The sequence below is a fragment of the Centruroides sculpturatus genome, unplaced genomic scaffold, assembly GCF_000671375.1.
Source record: "Centruroides sculpturatus isolate CEXI.00-Female unplaced genomic scaffold, Cexi_2.0 scaffold521, whole genome shotgun sequence".
Lineage (NCBI taxonomy): Eukaryota > Metazoa > Arthropoda > Arachnida > Scorpiones > Buthidae > Centruroides > Centruroides sculpturatus.
This window is the reverse complement of record NW_019384833.1, coordinates 250,632-271,217: the sequence shown is the minus strand read 5'-3', so window position 1 is coordinate 271,217 and position 20,586 is coordinate 250,632. Positions and strand designations below refer to the sequence as shown.

The following is a 20,586-nucleotide window of genomic DNA, read 5'->3' as shown; positions in this document are numbered from 1 at the left end:
TAATTCTGATAAAAATGCTCAAAATTTGGGATAAAAGGTGCTCAATAATTCTGATAAAAATGCTCAAAATTTGGGATTAAAAGCGCTCAAAAGTTCTGATAAAAATGCTCAAAATTTGGGATAAAAGGTGCTCAATAATTCTGATAAAAATGCTCAAAATTTCGGATTAGAAGCGCTCAAAAGTTCTTATAAAAATGCTCAAAATTTGGAATTAAAAGCGCTCAAAAATTCTGATAAAAATGCTCAAAATTTGGGATTAAAAGCGCTCAAAAATTCTGATAAAAATGCTCAAAATGTGGGATAAAAACTGCCAAAAAATTCTCTAAAAATTAATTAAAAGTAGGGGAAAAAATCAAACAATAAACTTGAAGGTATTAAAAAAAAACACAAAAACAGTTATTTTTATACCTCATCACCCTATTTATCTAACATAATTTACGAGGAGATCAGCAGTAACAGCGTGTATACAATTATAAATTGGTTTACACGTGACGACATACAAGTGCACTGTTCAATAATTCATTCAGTAGTCGTCCTGAATGAATTATCGATTGGCTCCACTTTGGCATCATCGATTCCTCCCACGCATTATTTACACTAAATTTTTGGTATATAAAAAAATACACACACACACAAACACACAATCGGTGTTATCAACAGTATAACAGATGCCGTGTGACGTATCCTACAATTAAAAATTATGTAAATTACGTATAGAGAGCTTCTATTGGGAGCTTTTCTTTTTGAGTGAGGTTCGGGGGGGTGGGTAGCGAGTTAAGTATCCCACCTTATGACGGTTGCGATTGGTCGATATTTTCCACCAATCGTGCTGCAGTTTTGTTTGTAGAAGCGTGAGAAGCGGAAGGTGGAAAGACGAGTTTTGTGACGTTTAACTTCTACTAAACAATACTTTTTTTTTTAACGTGATGATGAAGATATTTACCATTATTTTAATTATATTCTATGGTACGGAATGTGCTAAAAAAGACTCCAAAAAATGGGTAATTACTATTATTTAATGATTATTTTTTTTTAAATTATAATTAATTTATAATGAAGCTGTGTGTTTTCAAAAGATGGACTTTTAATGTATGAAATTACTAAGTATTTATACTAATTGAGTACATTTTTAATTTTTTGGAGTTATTTTTATTTTTTTTAACCAAAAGATACGTGCCATAATCGATATGTTAGTAAAACGTACGTTATTACGCACTGGAAAGGGTCCGAACCCCCACCAATGACGTTCGATTCTAATGATTCTACGTATAGAAATCATTAAGTATTTATGTTAGCGTGATAGACATTCGTTTATTAACTCCACCCTGTGATCATTAAATAAAAGGAGTGGGTTCGTTACCCACCTAAGTTCACAATTTACTTCTTCTTTCTATAGGTAGACACATTGTAGACTTTATTTCACGAATACACACCAGTATCCTTACATAGGGCATTCTCTAAGTAAATGTAACCCCGTAACTAGTTTAACTCATTCAGTTTGTTACGAAAGGGTGTAGGGTTCGGTTTCTGTGGTGATGTCCTGGTTAATTAGGTATATATTTTCATTTTTCTTGTAAAATTTCCAGTCATTTTTAATACTTTACAACGAAAATATACGTGCCATAATCATTATCTCTATTAAACGTACGTTTCTGCGACTAGAAGGGTCCGAACCCGCGACTTTCAATTTCGTATTGAAACTATTAAGCGCATATGTTAGCATAAGGATTCTACGTTAACTATCCAATAGTCATTAAATAAATAACATAAAGAGCGTGGGTTCGGTTCCCGTACAAGTTTACTCAAATCTACCAAAGATTTTTAATAGAATATAGCTTAAATTACATAGAGAAAGTGGAATATAAATATATATATATACGATCCTGTTACTACATTAAAACATTCAATATGGGTGTGGGTTCGGTTTCTGTCCTTCACGATTTACTTTCTTCTAAATGAATACAAACATTATTCTACTTTGTATCCACTCCCTTAACCTAATTTTTGAGATTTTTAAGCGATGTTACACCTTTAAAACTCCTTAACAATATGTTAAATTTGCTGTTAACAATTCTACGAACACAAGAATCTAACAGGGATTAATTGCAGTTTAACCCGTACCAAGGTGGCTGAAGGATTAATTAAATCCGTCTGTATGTCTGTAGGCCTAGATGAATTTAACCCGTGTTCTACGATTTATCAGACGAAATAAACAAAAAGATCAGCCATCTTAAAAAAACAGAACCATTAGAAAACTGAAAAGAACTACAGTACTTCAATTTTCTTCATTGGAAGAGTACAAAATCGAATTTTAGTTCGTGGCACGATCAATATTTCCAATTATAGGAATAACGTAAACAAGATATTTATATATATAGGCCAAATCAGTTAACCGATATATATGGAGTGGGCCAAAAATCAGTTAACCGATTACATTGGTTTCTCCGTACGACAGTTAACCGACTTTTCGGCCACCCTCATTGATTAGTAATGTTGGAAATTACGTAAACGAAATTATTTAAAATGTAGTCATGTTGTATCCCTGTTAAGTGAATTTTGGGCCAGCCTGAATTTGTTTTCTAAATCTAATAATTAATCATTTATGAAACTATAGACTATATTTTTAAAATAATAATGTGGCTGGCCCAAAAATCAGTTAACCGACTAAACTGTTTACTAATCTAGTTACCTGTCTTTTGGGCCACCCTTTTTTTTTTGCTCAATTTCTATGCTTTTCGAACTATAAAAACAATAGAACAGCGTATTATTATTATTACTTTTTACACAGAGTGGGCCGAAATTCTGATAACCGGCTCGATGGGCTTTCTCAAAAGCCGGTTAACTGACATTTCGGGCGCACTAATATTCGATTTGTTTACGCCAGATTTCCCTAAAACTTTTTCCAATCGCTTAAACGCCTTTATAATTAATTAATTAACGACTTTTTAATACTTAATTTCCTCCCTTTGCAGTGTTTGGGTGTTTGGCACCCTCCCTCCCCCAAAAAGATTAAATTCAAAGTAATCTAATTGAAACCGAGGATTTAACTAATTAAATTTTTGTATAAATTATGAAGTCAATTTACTTTGAAAGATTTTAATTACGGTGAGTAACCCGTCACCTCTCGTCAATACGATAATCGCTATGGTAACAGCTTTCTATATATAGAAGTATTCATTAAACGAATCAATGAGCGGGATGTAACTATTACTTTATCTTCGTAATCTAATAAATTTCCTGTGAATTTACACACCTCGGTGAAGGTCTCGTGTTGCTGCTGTCTGTAATTTCTTTTTTTCTTCTTCTTCTAGAAGAGAGTTTAAATTACTTATTTACAAGTTAAAGATGAGGAAAAGAATTTAAATACTCGAGGAGGTGTGCGAAAGAAATGATTTACTGTATTACGTACACTGTACTAAGTTCTTTATATGAATGTATTGATTGCTGGTTACGCAGTTAGACGGCCTTTAGTAATTGTAAAATTGGCATAATTCAATTAGTCTAATGAGACTGTACCGTTACTGTGTTATCCTGATTATATTGTGTAGTCTCTACCCGTATACTGATTTTACTGTCTCTGGAAAGACTTCTGATTTAGCCTATACAACTTTGTTTTGTATAGAGTAACTAAGATCCTGGTATTCCTCTTGTTCTAGATGTTTGTGCCATTCCTAGTCGGCCTCACACACACGTATCATGTACCTGGGAAACATGAAAACGGATGTAACTGATACATTAGACATGCTACATGTAAATAGTTACACCTGATTTGCTTCATTGATCAATAATCTTGAATGTTACTTTTAAATTGTTACATTTTCTACTGTAATGAATATTAGATGATCATCTGTGACGTAAAAGATTTTTAGAAGCAGTTCATTGGCTTATATTTTAAAAACTTTTTCAAAGAAAAGCTTTTAACCAATCAACATTGAGCTAATTTATGATTACTAAAAGTTTTCAAGCTTGACATCTTACTTGATTTTGCAGAGGACTGCCTATGTTAATTTTCTACAATTACCTCCTAAAGCTTTAATTAAAGAGTTTTTTTTTTTACAAAAATTTTTACTAATTTTAAAAACATTTTCTTAAAACTCACAAATTTTAAATGGAATTTACTGTATTTTTTTTACTCCTCATAAAGTAGGTCATCTGCTGTTTCAACATCTTTGTGTATCAAGTGAATTACTGTGGAGTATGGCTGACTAAACAAACAAAGTTAAATGTATTCTGACACAATTTTATCAAGATAAATAAATATATATAGATATTCAGACTAAATCTAATTATTTTAAGTATAAATACAAAAAATTACCTTCTTGTAGCACTTGGACTTGTTCTTTACTTTTGAGGATTGATTTTAACATAAAAATTAAATTACATAAAAATATAAAAGTTACATAAATAAAAGCATTTTTATGTAAACTTTTACTAACATTTATCCTGTTAAGGTATGAACCTTTCCTTAAGTTTTATTTGACACTTATAAAGCTTTTCAGTTTTAACAGTCAGATTGTAGGATTTGATGGGATAAGGAAATGTATGGACAATCTGACAAAGAGAGGTGCCTCTTCGGAGGACTTTTTCTTGGAAACTGGTTCCTATTTAGGTGCTACACACACGAAGAAAACTCTGAAAAGTCTACTGGCTATAACATTGATGAGGTGTGACCCATGACTGACTCCCAAGCCCAAGAGGAGGTGGAGGAGGAGAGAGAGCCCTCGATGAGTGAATGCAGCGAGTTTGCACACCAGTGTTTGGTGGTTTATGGATAAAAACATCTAAAATACTATAATTTGTTTTCTTTATGATCATTAATTTTATACTTTTTTACATTATTCTGCAAAATAGCATTAAATGTAGTGTTAAACTATATTTTACTGAATAACTTTGATTTAAATCTAACCCTTTTTTTTGTACATTTTTATATTCTTCTTCTAGCAAAGGGCCATTGATGAGTGGACAAATGTTGTTCTAACCATCACAGCAATGGACAACACAGATCATGAATTCTTCAATAGCACCCTTGACAACATACTTCAACCAAGAGTGCCGGGAACCATAGGAAATGAACGAGTCAGGAAGGTTAGTAGTATCCTCAACATCCTACAACCAAACTACATATTAGGTTTACTTATTGTCAATTCTTTCAGTTCATCACCAATATGATGAAGGATTTGGAATGGGATGTGCAACATGATTCTTTTGACAGCAATACACCTAATGGAATTCGTACCTTCACCAATATTGTTGCCACACTAAATCCTAATTCTTGTAGGAGATTGGTCCTGGCTTGCCATTATGATTCTAAAGATATACCAGGATTTGTAGGTGCCATAGATTCTGCAGTACCATGTTCCATCATTATATATTTGGCATGGGCGTTGAATGATCAGTTGAAGTATTTTAATCAGGTAAGTGTAGAAACACCTGGATGAAATGAGAACTTTCACTAACAATTCACAAAATTTCAACTCTCCTGCTTGCCAATAATGAATAAAAAAGCCAGAATGGCAAGGAAGTTGCCATTCCAGTAAACTACTTTTTTCAAATGATTGATCAACAATTTTACAAAATTTGGGGACCACAAATATGGAAATCCTATCATAATTTTGCCAGTTGAATATTAAATGCTTTGTCCATTTGCTCATACTAAATCATGTATTAACTATTGTATCTGTAGATCATGTATTATGATGAAACAGATGGACATTAGCACCTGTTGCAATCTTGCTGCAAGGTGTGAAAAAAATGGACCAGCAACTTTATGAACACAAACTATTTCAGTATTTTGAAAAATACTTAGGTAAAAAACTAGAAACCATTTCATGCAACACAGTAACGTCTACAAGCTTTTTGATAGTTCGGCATGACCTACAAAAGGTAGACTTGCTAAATAAGACATTTTGTATTATGAAAATGATGAAATCAAGACTTCCTGATTTTCTGTAGACAAGCAATTGTAAGATAAACACAAAAAATCTCTTGTTATCTATCTGTTCAGCCAATATTTTCTGTAGACACTTAATCAGGTTATACTAAAGATGAATGATCAGCCATCCAAATTTCCAACTTTGCTTCCTGTTGTCAACTATTGCTCAATTCTTAATGTTAGCAAAGCCTGCTCTGAAATGGGTTCAGTTGTTACAGAATGCCAGAGTTACCTTCAGACCAAAACTTTGCAGGATTAAATGATAATTGCAGTGAATGGAACATTCTTGAAAAATTCCAACTATGTTCCAGCAATTGACACATGGTATTTCAGCAGCTAAAGGATAAGGTATACTGAAACATTGGTAAAACCAAGTAAGCACAAACATATGGCACAACAAAGCAGCTAGCAAGGTTTCATTTGTTTTCCTTCATGTAAATAGCATTGATAACACACCACTACTTATTGGCTTATAGGTATCCAAGTTATGTATTACAACACGACGAAAAAAAGATGGTTTGCGCAAATAGTAAAGCTATTTTGGCAAGTAAAATTAAATTTGAAATTTTGTGGGTTGCTATACACATAGAAGTAACATCACCATTGTAAAGTACTTGCATCATATGTATATGTATATATGTATGGTATGTGATATACATTAGTACATTTATATCAGCTCCTTGATGTATCATGTTCTACAGTGCTCTAGGTACAGTACATTCCAAGGTGTTTACATATATAAATATAGCTCATACCAGCTCATATATAAATGAACATGATTGTGAATATTTACACAAGTATGTAAACACTATTATGAGATGTTCTTGCATGAATTAAGCTATTTTTTATTATATACAGAATATTATTCTTATATTCACAAAATTTTAAATATGTTAAAAAAGAGATTTATATAATAAAACTTGTCAAATAATAAAAGGAAAAAATCTGTAATTGTAAAGGACAAATAACAATAGCAATTATATTTTATAAAACTAATTATTGAAGAAGTAAAACTAATAAAGAAAATAATGATGAGTAATGAGAAAATGATAAAATTAGTTATTACAGTATAATAAAAACACTACAATAATTAAAAATAGAAACTATAATTAGTTTTCTTGGAATCTTAATTATTTTAATTTTGAAATTATATACTTAGATTCTAACAATGTCTAATTTTTCAGAAAGTTAGCATTTAAAAATAAAAAATTTATCTAAACATATATAAAATCACAATTTTTGAATTTCAAGTTGAAACTGGAATCTAGATATGAACATAAACAATTACAAGTTAGTGTAAAAAATCCATTTTCCTAGTACTTTTGGATCCTAAAGCTCAGTTTACACTCATACAAATTACTACAAATGAATGAAACGAACACTGACCAAAACAAAATATTTCCTCATAATATTAGTTAAAAAGATTTCAAATACTAGTTATGAAAAATTGATTGGTTGAAGGAACAGAAGTTTCGAAAAAGTTGAGATATTCTCAAATCCTAACAAACTGGCTCAACACTTGCTGAAAGTGATGAACTGGTAGTTCATATCCACTTTGTAGCAATTCATATGCCAAAGTGAACTTAGCTTAACAAGTTTTCTATTCTTGAGAAGTCAGGGGTCTATGCTGTACCACTGGAGAATCTTGCTATGGGAGTAAACACAAGATACATTAGGGCCACAACAAAAATGCTAGCTAGCCACCTAGCAGAACACAAAGAGGATGTTGTGAAGGGAAGGTACACTACAAAACTTACAGAAAAGGTACTTGAACAGGGTTACAGCCCACTATGGTCCCAAACAAGTATGCTCAAGAGCTGCAAAAATCGCAAATTCATTTTTATATGGGAGTCTCTTCTTATTAATATCTTGGATATATGCAATACTCCCACTCTTGGCCTGCCCAATGTATGTGTCACATTGTATGAGTGGTTAAACAACTATCACTATCCTCCATCATACGTATAACATGAGTCTAGATCCATGCGTGCGCTGCTTTGCATATTATGCCATCTTTGGAGGTTATCTACCTGGGTACAACATTAGAGATCAAAAGTGCTAAGATCAAATTCTTACTATAATTTTTGAATATTCATGCATATATTGAATCCCAATAAAGCAGTTTTAAGCTGTATTTATAACTGAAGCAAACTATTTTTTTATTCTTCTGTATATTAATTTTGATTCTTTAATTAATGCTATTTTTTAAAACCAGAATGACTGTACAGAAATGAAAGCTGAATTTTTAGTTTTGTTAGTGATTGTAATGCTTTTTTTTTTCTTTTAATTTAAATAATTTCTGTTTTTGTTAGCTTCTTAATTGAAAATTGGTTGTCTTTTTTAAAATTAATTATGAAAAGATTAAAAGAATGAAAGAAAATGCAATTTCAAGATCAGCATAAATCGGCAATTTTTAAAAAGCTATACAAACTATATAATACATCCAAACTACGAAATTCAGAATGCTATGAGAATTATGGATTCCCTGACAAATTTTGATGTGTGAAAATTCCACCACGAGCCCTAATATCATGTCTCTTCTTGAGATCCTGTGTTTCCTTTTTCCATCTTCCTATGTATGATTGCCTTGATAGATAAACTGATAGGATAAAACAATGCAATATGTAGTGATCTACCAAGGGTTGCCTTCCAGGAGGAAACCTTTCTACAGGAAACTGGTCTCTATTTAGGTATTATGCATGCGAAGAAAATTCAGAAACTCCACGTGGCAATATAGTGTTGAAATGTGAACCATAACCAGTGAACAAATGTCTGTTTATTAGTCAATAGGTATTTAATTGTAAAATATAATTGTACACTGATCTGTATGTCTGTTGTTAGTATATTTTATATTTAATATTCCAGAATGATGGATTAACCATTCAATTAATCTTCTTTGATGGAGAAGAGGCCTTCAAGAAGTGGAGAGAAAATGATAGTCTGTACGGTTCCCGACATTTGGCAGGAAAATGGTCCTTACAAACTGACACCAGAGCATGCCCTGATCAACAAACAGAAATTAAGAAGATTGTAAGTAAATTATGTATTTAATAAATTATGCATTATTTATTGAACCATAATCAAAAATCCTGAAATTATCACATTTATCCAGCCTCATCATCATAACATGGTTACTAAATTTCAATATAAAAACACTAAACTCGTAAGGAGTCAATTCCAAACAATGTTATCTTTGTTTGGGGATTATTTTTAGTTTGTTGTTCTGTTTATTTTGGGGCATTTTATTTCATTAAGGATAGACTACCGCACCTCATCCAGACAAAACTCTAAAACTAAAACTCACCTTACTACAACAACTGCTGGCAGCAACCAATTACGTCATCAAACCTGGAAACGACAACTCGGGAAAGGCTTCCGCAGAAAGTTAAAAGAATGATCTCCTGCTCCAAATTGTCATAAAAAGGCAACAAAAAATTATATAACATTAGTTGTATGTTTCGTGGAACCTACATAAAATTGCTATTGAGAATATATCACACAGGAACACACCTCTTGACGAAAAAGTGGATTTTTATAAGCCTGATAAATGTACAGTAAAAGCCTTTTTACCTTGTTTTTAACCAGTTTTTACTGGTGTTAAAATTTTTATATTTTTACTCCCTTTATTGGTTAATTTTATCTGCATTTTAACTTTACTTTAATGTTAATTTTGTTTTACTTGTTCTATTCCATTATTTTAACAATTAGTTATTCCAGTAGTCACTATAATTATATTTTTAGTTTTACCATTATATACAGTCGACCCCCCTATAACACTGTTGATTATTCCGTTTTATATGAATTCCATGTTGTACGAGTCACTTAGATTTTACAAATATGTGAGCTGTTCACAGTCTGGCAGACGTATTTGCAAAATCTAAGTGACTTGTACAACATGGAATTCATATAAAACAGAATAATAAACAGTGTTATAGGGGGTCGACTGTATAATAAGAACTGAAGAGGAGCATAAGACCTGAAAAGCATATCCTTTGTAAATTATAGAAAATAAAAATCTGCTTTCTCCATCAAGAGGAGTGTTCCTGTGTGATATGTTCTCAACAGCAATTTTATGCTAGGTTCCAAGAACACACTACCAATTGAGAGAACAGCATATAATCAAGTACTATAAAAGATTAAATATAAGGACAATGACACGACTGAAAAAAAGATTACTAGAATTATGCATGTAAATAGGATCAAGTTGGCTTAATCATGTAACATCACCAAAACCGTACTATAAGAAGGAGGTGAAGCTCAAGATTGAACAAGGTGATGCTAAGGGTCGAGCGGGGTTAAAGCAAGGCTTTCAAGATCCATTGACGACAAAGAAGTTTCTTGGTCACGGTTAGGCAAAGTTAATTAATAAGGTCTCTTTCTGAATTTTCAATAGATTTCAATTTCATATTTTTGCTTGTCAGTTTTGCAGAGGTAATTCTAAGATATAAATTAAATTATAGCATCCCCCAAGTATTGGGAAAAGTTCTTGTACATGTATGTATATATATATATATATATATATACATTGGTTGTATGGATTTGATAAAATATCCTTTTAGTATATTTTAAATTTTTGCTAACTTTATTTTGTTATTGTATATATTCAGGCTTAGAAGAATAAATGGATTTTTTGTTATTTAAGTAATATAGTAATTACTTATAGTAATTATTTCAAATTTTTGATTTATTAACAATTTTTCATTACTTATTGCTCATGTAAAATCCAGCCTGGCACTCTTGAACCCATGTTTATGTAATGCACTGTTAGGAAGCTACGAGTATCTGGGCTCTCAATAGAAATATAGAAATAGATAAGGCATTACAAACTGATTCAGCAAAAATTTGTTTATTATTCTATGCGACAAATCTTATATTCACTCAAAATTTATTGTAAGACAAATTAGGAAAGAAATTTTCAAGTTTCCTGCACTGAATTTGAGAATGGACTTTAGTTACAGGATTTATTTATTTTTGGGGGAGCACAAAGCCTAATTAACAAGCAGTCAGTCAGTAATAGAAAACAGAATTTGTAACACAGCAATATCTTAGTAATAAACATTATTAACTCCATATTGGATAAATTGGGTTAATTTAAAATGTCTTATAGAAAAAATAGTTGATATTTTATTAATGACTTTGTTGGCACACAAACTTGATATGTTATGGCTTTTAGCTTCATTAGTAATGGGCCCCACCTATAATGAGTCAGCAAACTAAGAGTAATTAAATATGGGACACACTGGTTCCAGATTTAAGATATGCAATATACAAAGTACAGTAAGACCCCGCTTAACGTGGGGATGCATCCTTAAACGACAAAGCGCTGAACGAAACAGTGTTAAACAAGGCCATTTTAACATAGAGTAAATAGGGATAGGAAAACATGCAGCCAAAAAAATTTTACTTTAATTTTAAGATATTTTTATATTAATTTGTATAATAGTATATGTTAAATAACACCATAAACATATGCACACAGAAATGTATATATTACAGTAATACCTCAACTTACATTACTCGAACTTATTACACGAACCTGGAGTTACGCGATTTTCAAATCTCATCGATTCGTCTTTTGTTTGAGCGCCACACAACTCTTGATTACTCACTCCCCCCACACTATTGTTCAGCTTACATGTTTGGATGTGTCGGGCAGAATCGGCACATAGCTATAATTTATTTTGTGTTATTTATTTCTGTGTTTGTTATATCTACGGAGACTTGAGAGACTCTATGTTGTGATTTCTTGTAACCGTGAATGAATCAAAAGACAAGATAAGATTAATGAGAACATTTATTAGCTTACATACATCTGACTTGAATTTTACACAAATTGTGAAAGTATACCCCAACTTACACGAATTCAACTTACGCGGTTATCGCTCAGTCCCACCTATCGCATAAGTTCGGAGTATTACTGTATTTTATATTATATAATATGTTAATTAGTTCATTTTTTCTATATTAGGTCCTGACTTTTCTGAAAATCTTGTCTTTTTTTGCAATAAAGTTGTGAAGTTTCATTTGTCACTTTTTTCTTTCTTTAAGCAAATGTCAGTAGCAGAAGATCTCATCCAAAACACCTCGTTTTGCTTTTTCACGCCTTTCAAAATCTAGATCATTCGCTACAATTTGATCAATGATTTTGGTTATAGTTACCAAACTTTTACTAAGGAAATCTGTAGAGTAATTTTTTGGGTTCTTCATTTTCAGAATAGTGATTCTGAAAATTCTGAAAACGAAGTTCTGCATAGATTCCTTGTTCTGCCAGTTCTTGAAGATCATCGTTGATAAGACTTTTACCAGAAACCTGCAATAACTCCTCAATATCCTGTTCATCTATATCATGTAGTCCTGCTGTATCGATTAGGGTGAGTTTTAATCAACCTAACAGTACAATGATAGGCTCTTCTCATTGAGAATTCTTGGATACCTTCAGCCATAACTTCTTCCACACTTTATTCATGCATTTATCAGTTAAATCAGTTGATCAGGTAATCGGCCAAGCAAAGCCGATATTGCCTATGGCAACCATGATGTTATATTTTTTCCAAAATTGCACCAAACAAACAGCTTTAAAGAAAGTACATCTTTTTTCTGATTGGTTTGTGTTCGTAAATAATAGTGTTATGTACAAATCAATAAAATACCATGATAATTTAAATTGGCGTAAATTTTGAGCTTTTTTTTTAGGTTTTGAGCAGATGGCGTTATATCGAATCAACGTTAAGTGAGGCAGCATTAAGCGGGGTCTTACTGTAGTTATGTTAATCTTTGTCTATTCTTTTACAGGTAAAGTATGTTACTGAAATAAGAAGAAATAAATTTAAATTATTTTGGTGATGCGAACCCACAGTCAGCATGAAGTTGCTGAAAAGTTTATTAGGCTTCATTCAGACTTCCACCAATCATTTACAGTGATCTAGGTGCATCCTGTTACTCTTCAGCAACTTCTTACTCACTACAAGTCCCCACCATCAAAATAACTTGAATTTGTTCCTCCTTACTTAGTGCCATGTTTTACATGGACTCTCAGAAAATTTTGGATCAACTAGATTCAAAGTCCAGCAATGGTAAAGTTCTGTCAAGATTATTTGAGTAGCTATATTGCCTTTTGAGATACCTATATCATTATTTAGTTGTTTACTATAATAGTAAGTGCATTTTCTTATGAAGTAAAAAAACTAATCATAGATAATAATGGCGCTAGAATTTTCATTTTGAAAGGGTGTAGATAGGCAGAACACTGTTTTAGTGGAGCGGGTGTTATCTGCACATTTGATCATCAAACAAATTCATTTTTTTAAATATAGCAATTGATTTTTTTGTAAGATATGTGATCACAAAGTTTAATGAGAATGTATGGACTTGAATAAATTACTTTGGGCTGAGCAGATAGGTCGCAAGGAGATTTTAGATTGGGCTGACATCCATCTTCGCATCGTCCATGAAAATGTCTAGATTTTTGTGCTATTTTCTCTCAAATTTTTCTCTTTATTAATTTTTAATATGTATTATAAATTATTCAAACTTATGATATTTTCTTTATTTTTTTAAGGATTTATTTATTTTATTGGATCTAATTGGCTCAAAACAGATGGAATTTTGCAGCATGTTTTGGAACACACACAATATTTATCTGCAATTAGTTTCCATTGGTAAGTAATAGCAAACATATACCATCATTTTTTAATTTAATCATATCATATACTGCTATAAATAATGGTTTTCTATTTACAGAAAAGCAATTAAACCAACTAAATGTTTTAGAGAAAGATGATCCAAATGAGTATACAAAATATTTTGGAAAGGAGTGCTTTCTAAGTGTAATACAAGATGACCATTTGCCTTTTCTTCAAAAAGGTCAGTCATTGAATTTAATTTACAGGTTTGGTTTATTCATATACAGCAACGCAATACATGGGCAATCAGTTGAGGGGAATGCTTCCAGGGAGGACTTTCTTTGGGAACTCACTGTTTAGGTGATAGTAATATGAATAAAATCCAGAAAACTCCATGTGGCCAGCCCATTGTTGAAGTGCAAATCCACAACTAACTTCTATCACTGACGGAAACCTTTCATTTACAGGAAAGCTCCATATAATGTTAGAGGTCCTATAACATTATAATGCAGCAGGAAAATTTGCAGCTGCCTGTATCTTTTCTATGTATAGATATATATAGTTGTGTATATCATTAGACATATCATTGTGTTACATGTAGTCCATGCAGAGTATATACATCCTTATGTACAGTACCCATGTAACTGACAAATGCAGATAGCTATAGTTATGTATACTTATAGTAAGGTGACTTCAAAATACACAACAGGAGACAGCTTGCAGTGCCCTTAGTGGTAAAATTTGAAAGTTAGTGTCACTATCTCAAAAATGATGTATACAATACTGAAAAAAGTTAGTTATAAACTTGTAGAGCATGACTGATGTTGTATAAAAACCATGCATACATGAATAGAAAGCATGAAATGCTAATTTGCTGGTATTCTATTCCCATCAATGCTGTCACTAATCTCGTATGATATAAAAACTCAAAATATATCACGCATCATTTTCAAGATAAGAGTGCAATCTTCCAACTTTTACCATCAGAAGTGCTCCAAGTGGTCTTGTCTTGTAGTGCATAATCACTTTACTATAACTGTAAATTGTATTCATAATTGTAGCTATCTGTGTTCATCAATTATGTGGGTGTATAATGACTTTACTATGAATTAGCCATGTACAAATAGATAAAATTATATGGTATAGCTTATTATGTACACTATGATGTTTGCTTAATGACAAAAATCACTTAATGACATATATTCTTGGAACATAGCTGATCATTAAACAGTACTTTTTTGTATAAATTTACAAATGGATTAATTGTTATTAAAAACTTTTATCATCCAGCAATTCTATCATCATATGGTAAATACCAATTCTACACCTAATTGTAATGAACAAGAAATGTTTTCAACTTAAAATTTAAATGAATGGAAACAATCACTACTAAACCTGTTATAAATTTATATTTTTTAAAACAAAGAGTTCTGTTTCACTCTGTTGAATGCACGTTTTCAGGACGCTTTAATATATGAAAAGATTTGGTTTCCCAAAGCAAGTATCAGGTTTTTGTATATGGAATAGCTGACTTAACAAAGTATATTTACTCACATGCAAAATGGTTTACCACTTTAATCCAAAGAATGACTGATAGCACCTATGCATGTTCTTGATATGTATTGACACTTTTGTAACAACTAACAAGAGTATGGATGCCGCCTTGATGAAACTTGGTTGTGTGCAAGTCCTCAAAAGTCTGATATGAGCATTATTACAAAGTAGCCTGTCTATTGATCATTGCTGGTTCTCTTTATATATTTTTGCATGAATTCATTACAATTCTTTGCAGTGAAGATCTGTATTAATGATTTCACAGGTTAAGGAATAAGAAAGAGATTACACTAGCTGCACACTTACATACAGTAATGACATTCAACAAATGTAAATGTAGCTTTTGCCCCAACCACACTTGGTATCTTCATTAGAATAAAATCACTGAACAGCTCAGTGATTTTATTCTAATGAAGATACAGCAGCATCCAGTTTTCATTTCATCTTACAACAAGAATTGCTTTCTCGTAGTATTGTATTTTCAGGATAGCTCACATGCAGGTAGTTTCTGTTGTTTCTATCTTACAACTTGTATTGATAGTATCTATTTATCCAATCTTTTAATCTTCCTTAGATCAAATTTTTGGATCAGCATGCATTTTCTGAATACTTCTTGAATGGGTTAATTACTCATTGTTTCAGCCAAATGACTATTTGCAGAATTGTTCTAAAAATTTTATGCAGAAAATACAATTGTACTACTATTTCTTCTGCTATATTAATTTTTGGATACGTTGAATGCATTGTGCCTCAGTTTGAACTCAAAAAATAATTACATCATGCAGATTTGCTGTATGGTAAATGACCAGACATCCGATATTTTACAGGACAATTGTGTATTTTGACCCCACCATGTTACCCTGACAGTTTTTGTTAGGATGTCCAAAATGTTCTGTAGAATTTCCCAATAAAGTCTTGTATTTCAAGGAATCTTGGGGAATTCTCTCTCTAGAATTTTGGATTATTTTAGAAACGTACATATGTAAGTAAACAATTGATGCCATTCATTAGTTATTGTTACACAGAGATGAGGCTGTACATAAAATTTTTGGCATCTGATCTGTTTGGCAATGCACACCTTGCTATGTAATCAAGTAAGATGTCTGCAAGAAAAGGGAAAAACAATGTACTGGTACCATGTATGGGGATTTACCAAAATAAATAATAATATAATTAATTATTATTAATTTAAATAATATTGATACCATTCATCGGNAACAGCAGTGCAGAGTTTTACAACTTTCTACAGAAAATAAACCCACTGCAAAAAATACATTCTGCCAAAAAAGCAGCAGCCTAAACCAGGGGTCGGCAACCTTTTGAGTCAGAAGAGCCAAAATTACAATTTACAAAATTTCAAAGTTTTTAAAGAGCCACAAATTTTTTTCTTGCCAACAATAAATAGTACTTGCATAAATAAAGTTTCTTGATAAAAAAAACTAATCTATTTATTCATAAGAAAAAAATATCTATTTATTCATATATAAGTAGTGTTTTTCACAACAAATTAAATAATAGAAACATCCGACAACGGCGTCATTCGAGAGCTTCCGACGGATTGACAACAGTGACGACGCGTGTCACAGGGGAGGGGTGTGGTGAAAAGCGAGTACAAGTGGCCGAGAGATAGAATCAGTACCTAATCCTCGTTAATCGATTCAGAACGATTTTTAAATGGTTTTTTTTTGATAAAGTAAATAATATTTGCGTATGGAACTAAAGAGCCGCAGCTTCACATCCAAAGAGCCGCATGTGGCTCGCGAGCCACAGGTTGCCGACCCTTGGCCTAGGCTATTGCAAATCCTACCATCATGTCTGTAAAGTAAATTAATAAAAACAAAATTGTACGTTTTCTGAAATTTACTGTTTACCATTAAATCATGGTCTTCCTGTTTTTATCTATAACATGTGCAAGAAATCCAGTAAGAAGGATGGGCTCAAATGTAGGAATATGAGGAAAAAGACATTTGGTGTCAAATATTGGCTTTACCAGTCTGATCAGTTTATATATACGTTCAACTTAAAAAGCCTATTTGCTCACTACTCACAAGACACTGAATGAAACTAGTGTGACATATATAGACCAAATCACCACTATCTGTTTTTGGACATATCATACAAGACAATAAGACTGTTTCATTGCCAATTGGGAGATGTAAACCTATTTCATATACAAAAACCTGATAGTTTGGGTCAGTTGCTAAAATATATGTCTTTCAGCAACAGATTTTAATGTAGTTGAATTGTTCTAAGTATTGATCAAGCTGATTCTTATAAATCTGTCACAGGATCATACCAAATATGCCAACGAAAGGATCCTAGCACCACATACTATCAAAAAATCCTAGATACATCCATTCCTTATCTACACAGGATAATATTTTGGACCACACTAATGGGAAAATTTAAGCCTGGAAAATAATCCATAGCATATCAATTAATAACAAAACTCTTGTAGAAAAAATGAAGTAGAATTATAGTAACTTAATCATTAATTTCTTCAATATTTTAATAATAATATATTTTCTTAAAAACAAGTTTGTTCTTTTCAGGTGTTCCAGTGTTGCATCTCATTCCACCTAATTTCCCTCTGGTTTGGCACAAGACTTCCGACGACAGAAGTCACCTTCACCACCAAACCATCAGCAATTTAAACAAAATTCTGAAATTGTTTATCTTTAATTACTTACTGAAAAATGAAGATGCATCTTAGTATTAAGACTTACCAATTTAAATGAATGAAATAGAAAAAGAAAATCTTTTAAGAGATTCTTCTACTAAAAATATGATGATAAATGAATATAGACCATATAAAACTAAGTAATTATAATACTTATTATATTGTTCACAAGCCCTGAATCTATAACATAAATTTGTGGTTCTTCCAAGCAGAAATTGGTTTTATGGCATTACATATAGTACATTTTGACAATTTCCATATCCACTCTGTACACATGCATAAAACCTTAAATAGGTTTCACGTGGCCGTACTTATAAAGAAGCTGGCATATTATTCTGATATACTGTGATATAAAATTAGATTAATTATCAATTAGATTAATATGAAAGCTCACTAGTTACGTTGTACATGCAAAATGTACTTATGGTACATTAAAATCAAATGATTGAGGTCACAATAGACAGTATATAATTTAAGTATGGAATTTAAGTAAACATATAATAAATATTAGTGAGATTTTTCATGTAACTTTTAATAATAAAAAGAATGAGTACTGATGCATTGTTAAGGTATATGATGATGTTATTTTAGAATCTTTGTAATGAGGTATTAAACGAGAATGTTCTACAGTTTCCTCCAAGTAATAAAATCTGACATCATACTTTTAGTATTCTAGTTCAATTTTATTGCAAGTTAAGCATAAGATTCTCATTACATATATGAAAATAATGGGTTTAACACTATAATCATTGTCAAACTTATATGTAAGAATAAATCCTATAATTATCTTATGGAGTATCTAGTTATGTAGATCATTATATAGATATATATAGGAATATCTTTATATAGATATTTACAATTGTAGAAGGAAGTTATCAGATATTGTGTAAAAGCATTGCTTTAATTTTTAAAAAAGCTGGAACTAGAAGAGCAAAGATTCTATGTAAAAGTGAAGTATATAGAATTTGTATTAATATGCCACGAGTATGCATGAGAACTATAGAAAGAAAATTGAGAAAATTTTACAGTGCAGACTAGACATTCAAGCGCAATGGTGCACCCAGAGGATTCCCTGGTAGAAGGAAAAGAAATGCTAGTAAATTTTCCAAAAATATTTTTGTAATTAAGATTCTTTTTATTTATTTTGTTGTGTGTTCTATTTCAATATTACTTATGAATTAGCAGTCACATAAAGTGAAAATTTTATTGATTTTGCATTAAAAATTCTTTTATTCATTTAACCTGGCTCCCCAAGATTAAATCTTGAGTACACCACTGTTCAAGAGGAAGGATTAACAGCAAACTTGAAGAGTGCTCAGAATAAAGATATAACCTAGAGAAAGCCAGAGATAATGTTAAAATAACTGGATTTATGCAAGAATATGTAACAAAGTTTTATAATTACCACTTTAGATTTTCTTCCAATCCTTATACAAAGTTTATAAATCATTTTTATATTCTCTAATAATATCCTTCAGTTAGTATGTGTATAAATTTGTTCAGTAGAGTCTCAGTTTATGCAGTATTCATACTTTTGCATATGATGAATAGATGGGTTAATCCATAGATTTACACTTGTGTACATCTGATTAATAAAGCTATTAATCCTATTCTTAAATTAGCCAACCGGGCTGCTCTTCTGAGCACAGAAGAAATGAATGCTAATCACTAATGTAATTACCCTGGTTTGCATGTACTTAATACAGTATAATTACTATGATTGTTATATGCAGTTATGTAGCAATCAATCAATTTAAGCTAAACTTCTGTCTAATTTGTGATATATCCTTCTGATGTATCCATTCCATTTTCTTGATGAACAGAGACTAAGAATAAACAGAAAATTACATGCATTTTCTTAAAATCAAATGTATTAATCTGTTCAACTTTGAGTTTCAGATAAAGCAAATCGATTTATAAATATTTACATTAAATAAAACTTTAACTGTTGAGTAATACTTAATGATAGAAAACTAAAGTGTGTCTTTACCTTTAGCGTTAGAATTTCAAGGATTTAATGTAATACTATAAAATGTACTAAAACTGTTGGTGTAATTCTGTAAAATCTATAAATAAACATTTTTAAAATAATAAAAGTCATTGAAAGCATATAGTTTACATAAATTTAAATAAAATACCATTTACTCTATAGATTACACTAGATTGTAGATTGTATGGGAGAGAAGTCACCCAACACCAAACCCAAAAGGTCCAATGTGCCAAGATCAACTGAAAGCCAAGATGCAAGGAATAATATATCCGATACCCTACAGGGACATAGAGTCAGAGTAATTTTAAAAAATACCAACTTGGGAGTTGTGTATTTTTCTGCTGACTTCCCATCCGAAATTCCATAAGGCAGTCACACACTCTTCTATGGGGTCCACGTACAACAAAATCTGAAGGGAGAAGAACCATCTCATTCTCAGTTTATAGTCCCGGAGGTAATCTGCACTTTTATCTCAGACTGGATCCCAGATTATCAATCATTTCTTTCTCCTCTTCTTTAAAAATCAACTTGGAATACTTGATCAAATCGATTTTAACAGTGCAAGAACCTTAACAGACTATGCTACACCAAACGCAAGGTGCTAAATTATATGGAAGAGATCCTTTAATTCCAGACACTGCATCCGGCAAGACAGTAAAATGCTACATTTACTACGAAGAAATTTATAAAATTATCTCCAATCTCTGAGATCTCTCCATCAAAATTCTCCCAAGTTTTCATTCTGTTAAAGTTAATTTTGATAAAAACCAAGATACCAATAACTGTACAGGGGCATAGAGTAGGAGTG

The 20,586-nt window shown here is 31.5% G+C and overlaps 2 protein-coding genes across 3 annotated transcripts in view; one reads left to right on the top strand and one right to left on the bottom strand.

The window, feature by feature from the left end:
• The window catches only part of LOC111630167 (28S ribosomal protein S10, mitochondrial-like), a 50,114-nt gene that overhangs the window by 11,713 nt on the left and 17,815 nt on the right, over positions 1-20,586 (bottom strand). The gene's annotated exons all lie outside the window — the stretch shown is intronic.
• LOC111630168 (glutaminyl-peptide cyclotransferase-like) lies at positions 820-20,083 on the top strand. The gene is made up of 7 exons (XM_023374223.1): positions 820-1,001; positions 4,942-5,085; positions 5,154-5,414; positions 8,798-8,962; positions 13,491-13,590; positions 13,673-13,795; positions 17,661-20,083. Exons 1-7 carry the CDS (start codon positions 927-929, stop codon positions 17,819-17,821), a joined length of 1,029 nt encoding a protein of 342 aa, XP_023229991.1. The 5' UTR covers positions 820-926; the 3' UTR covers positions 17,822-20,083.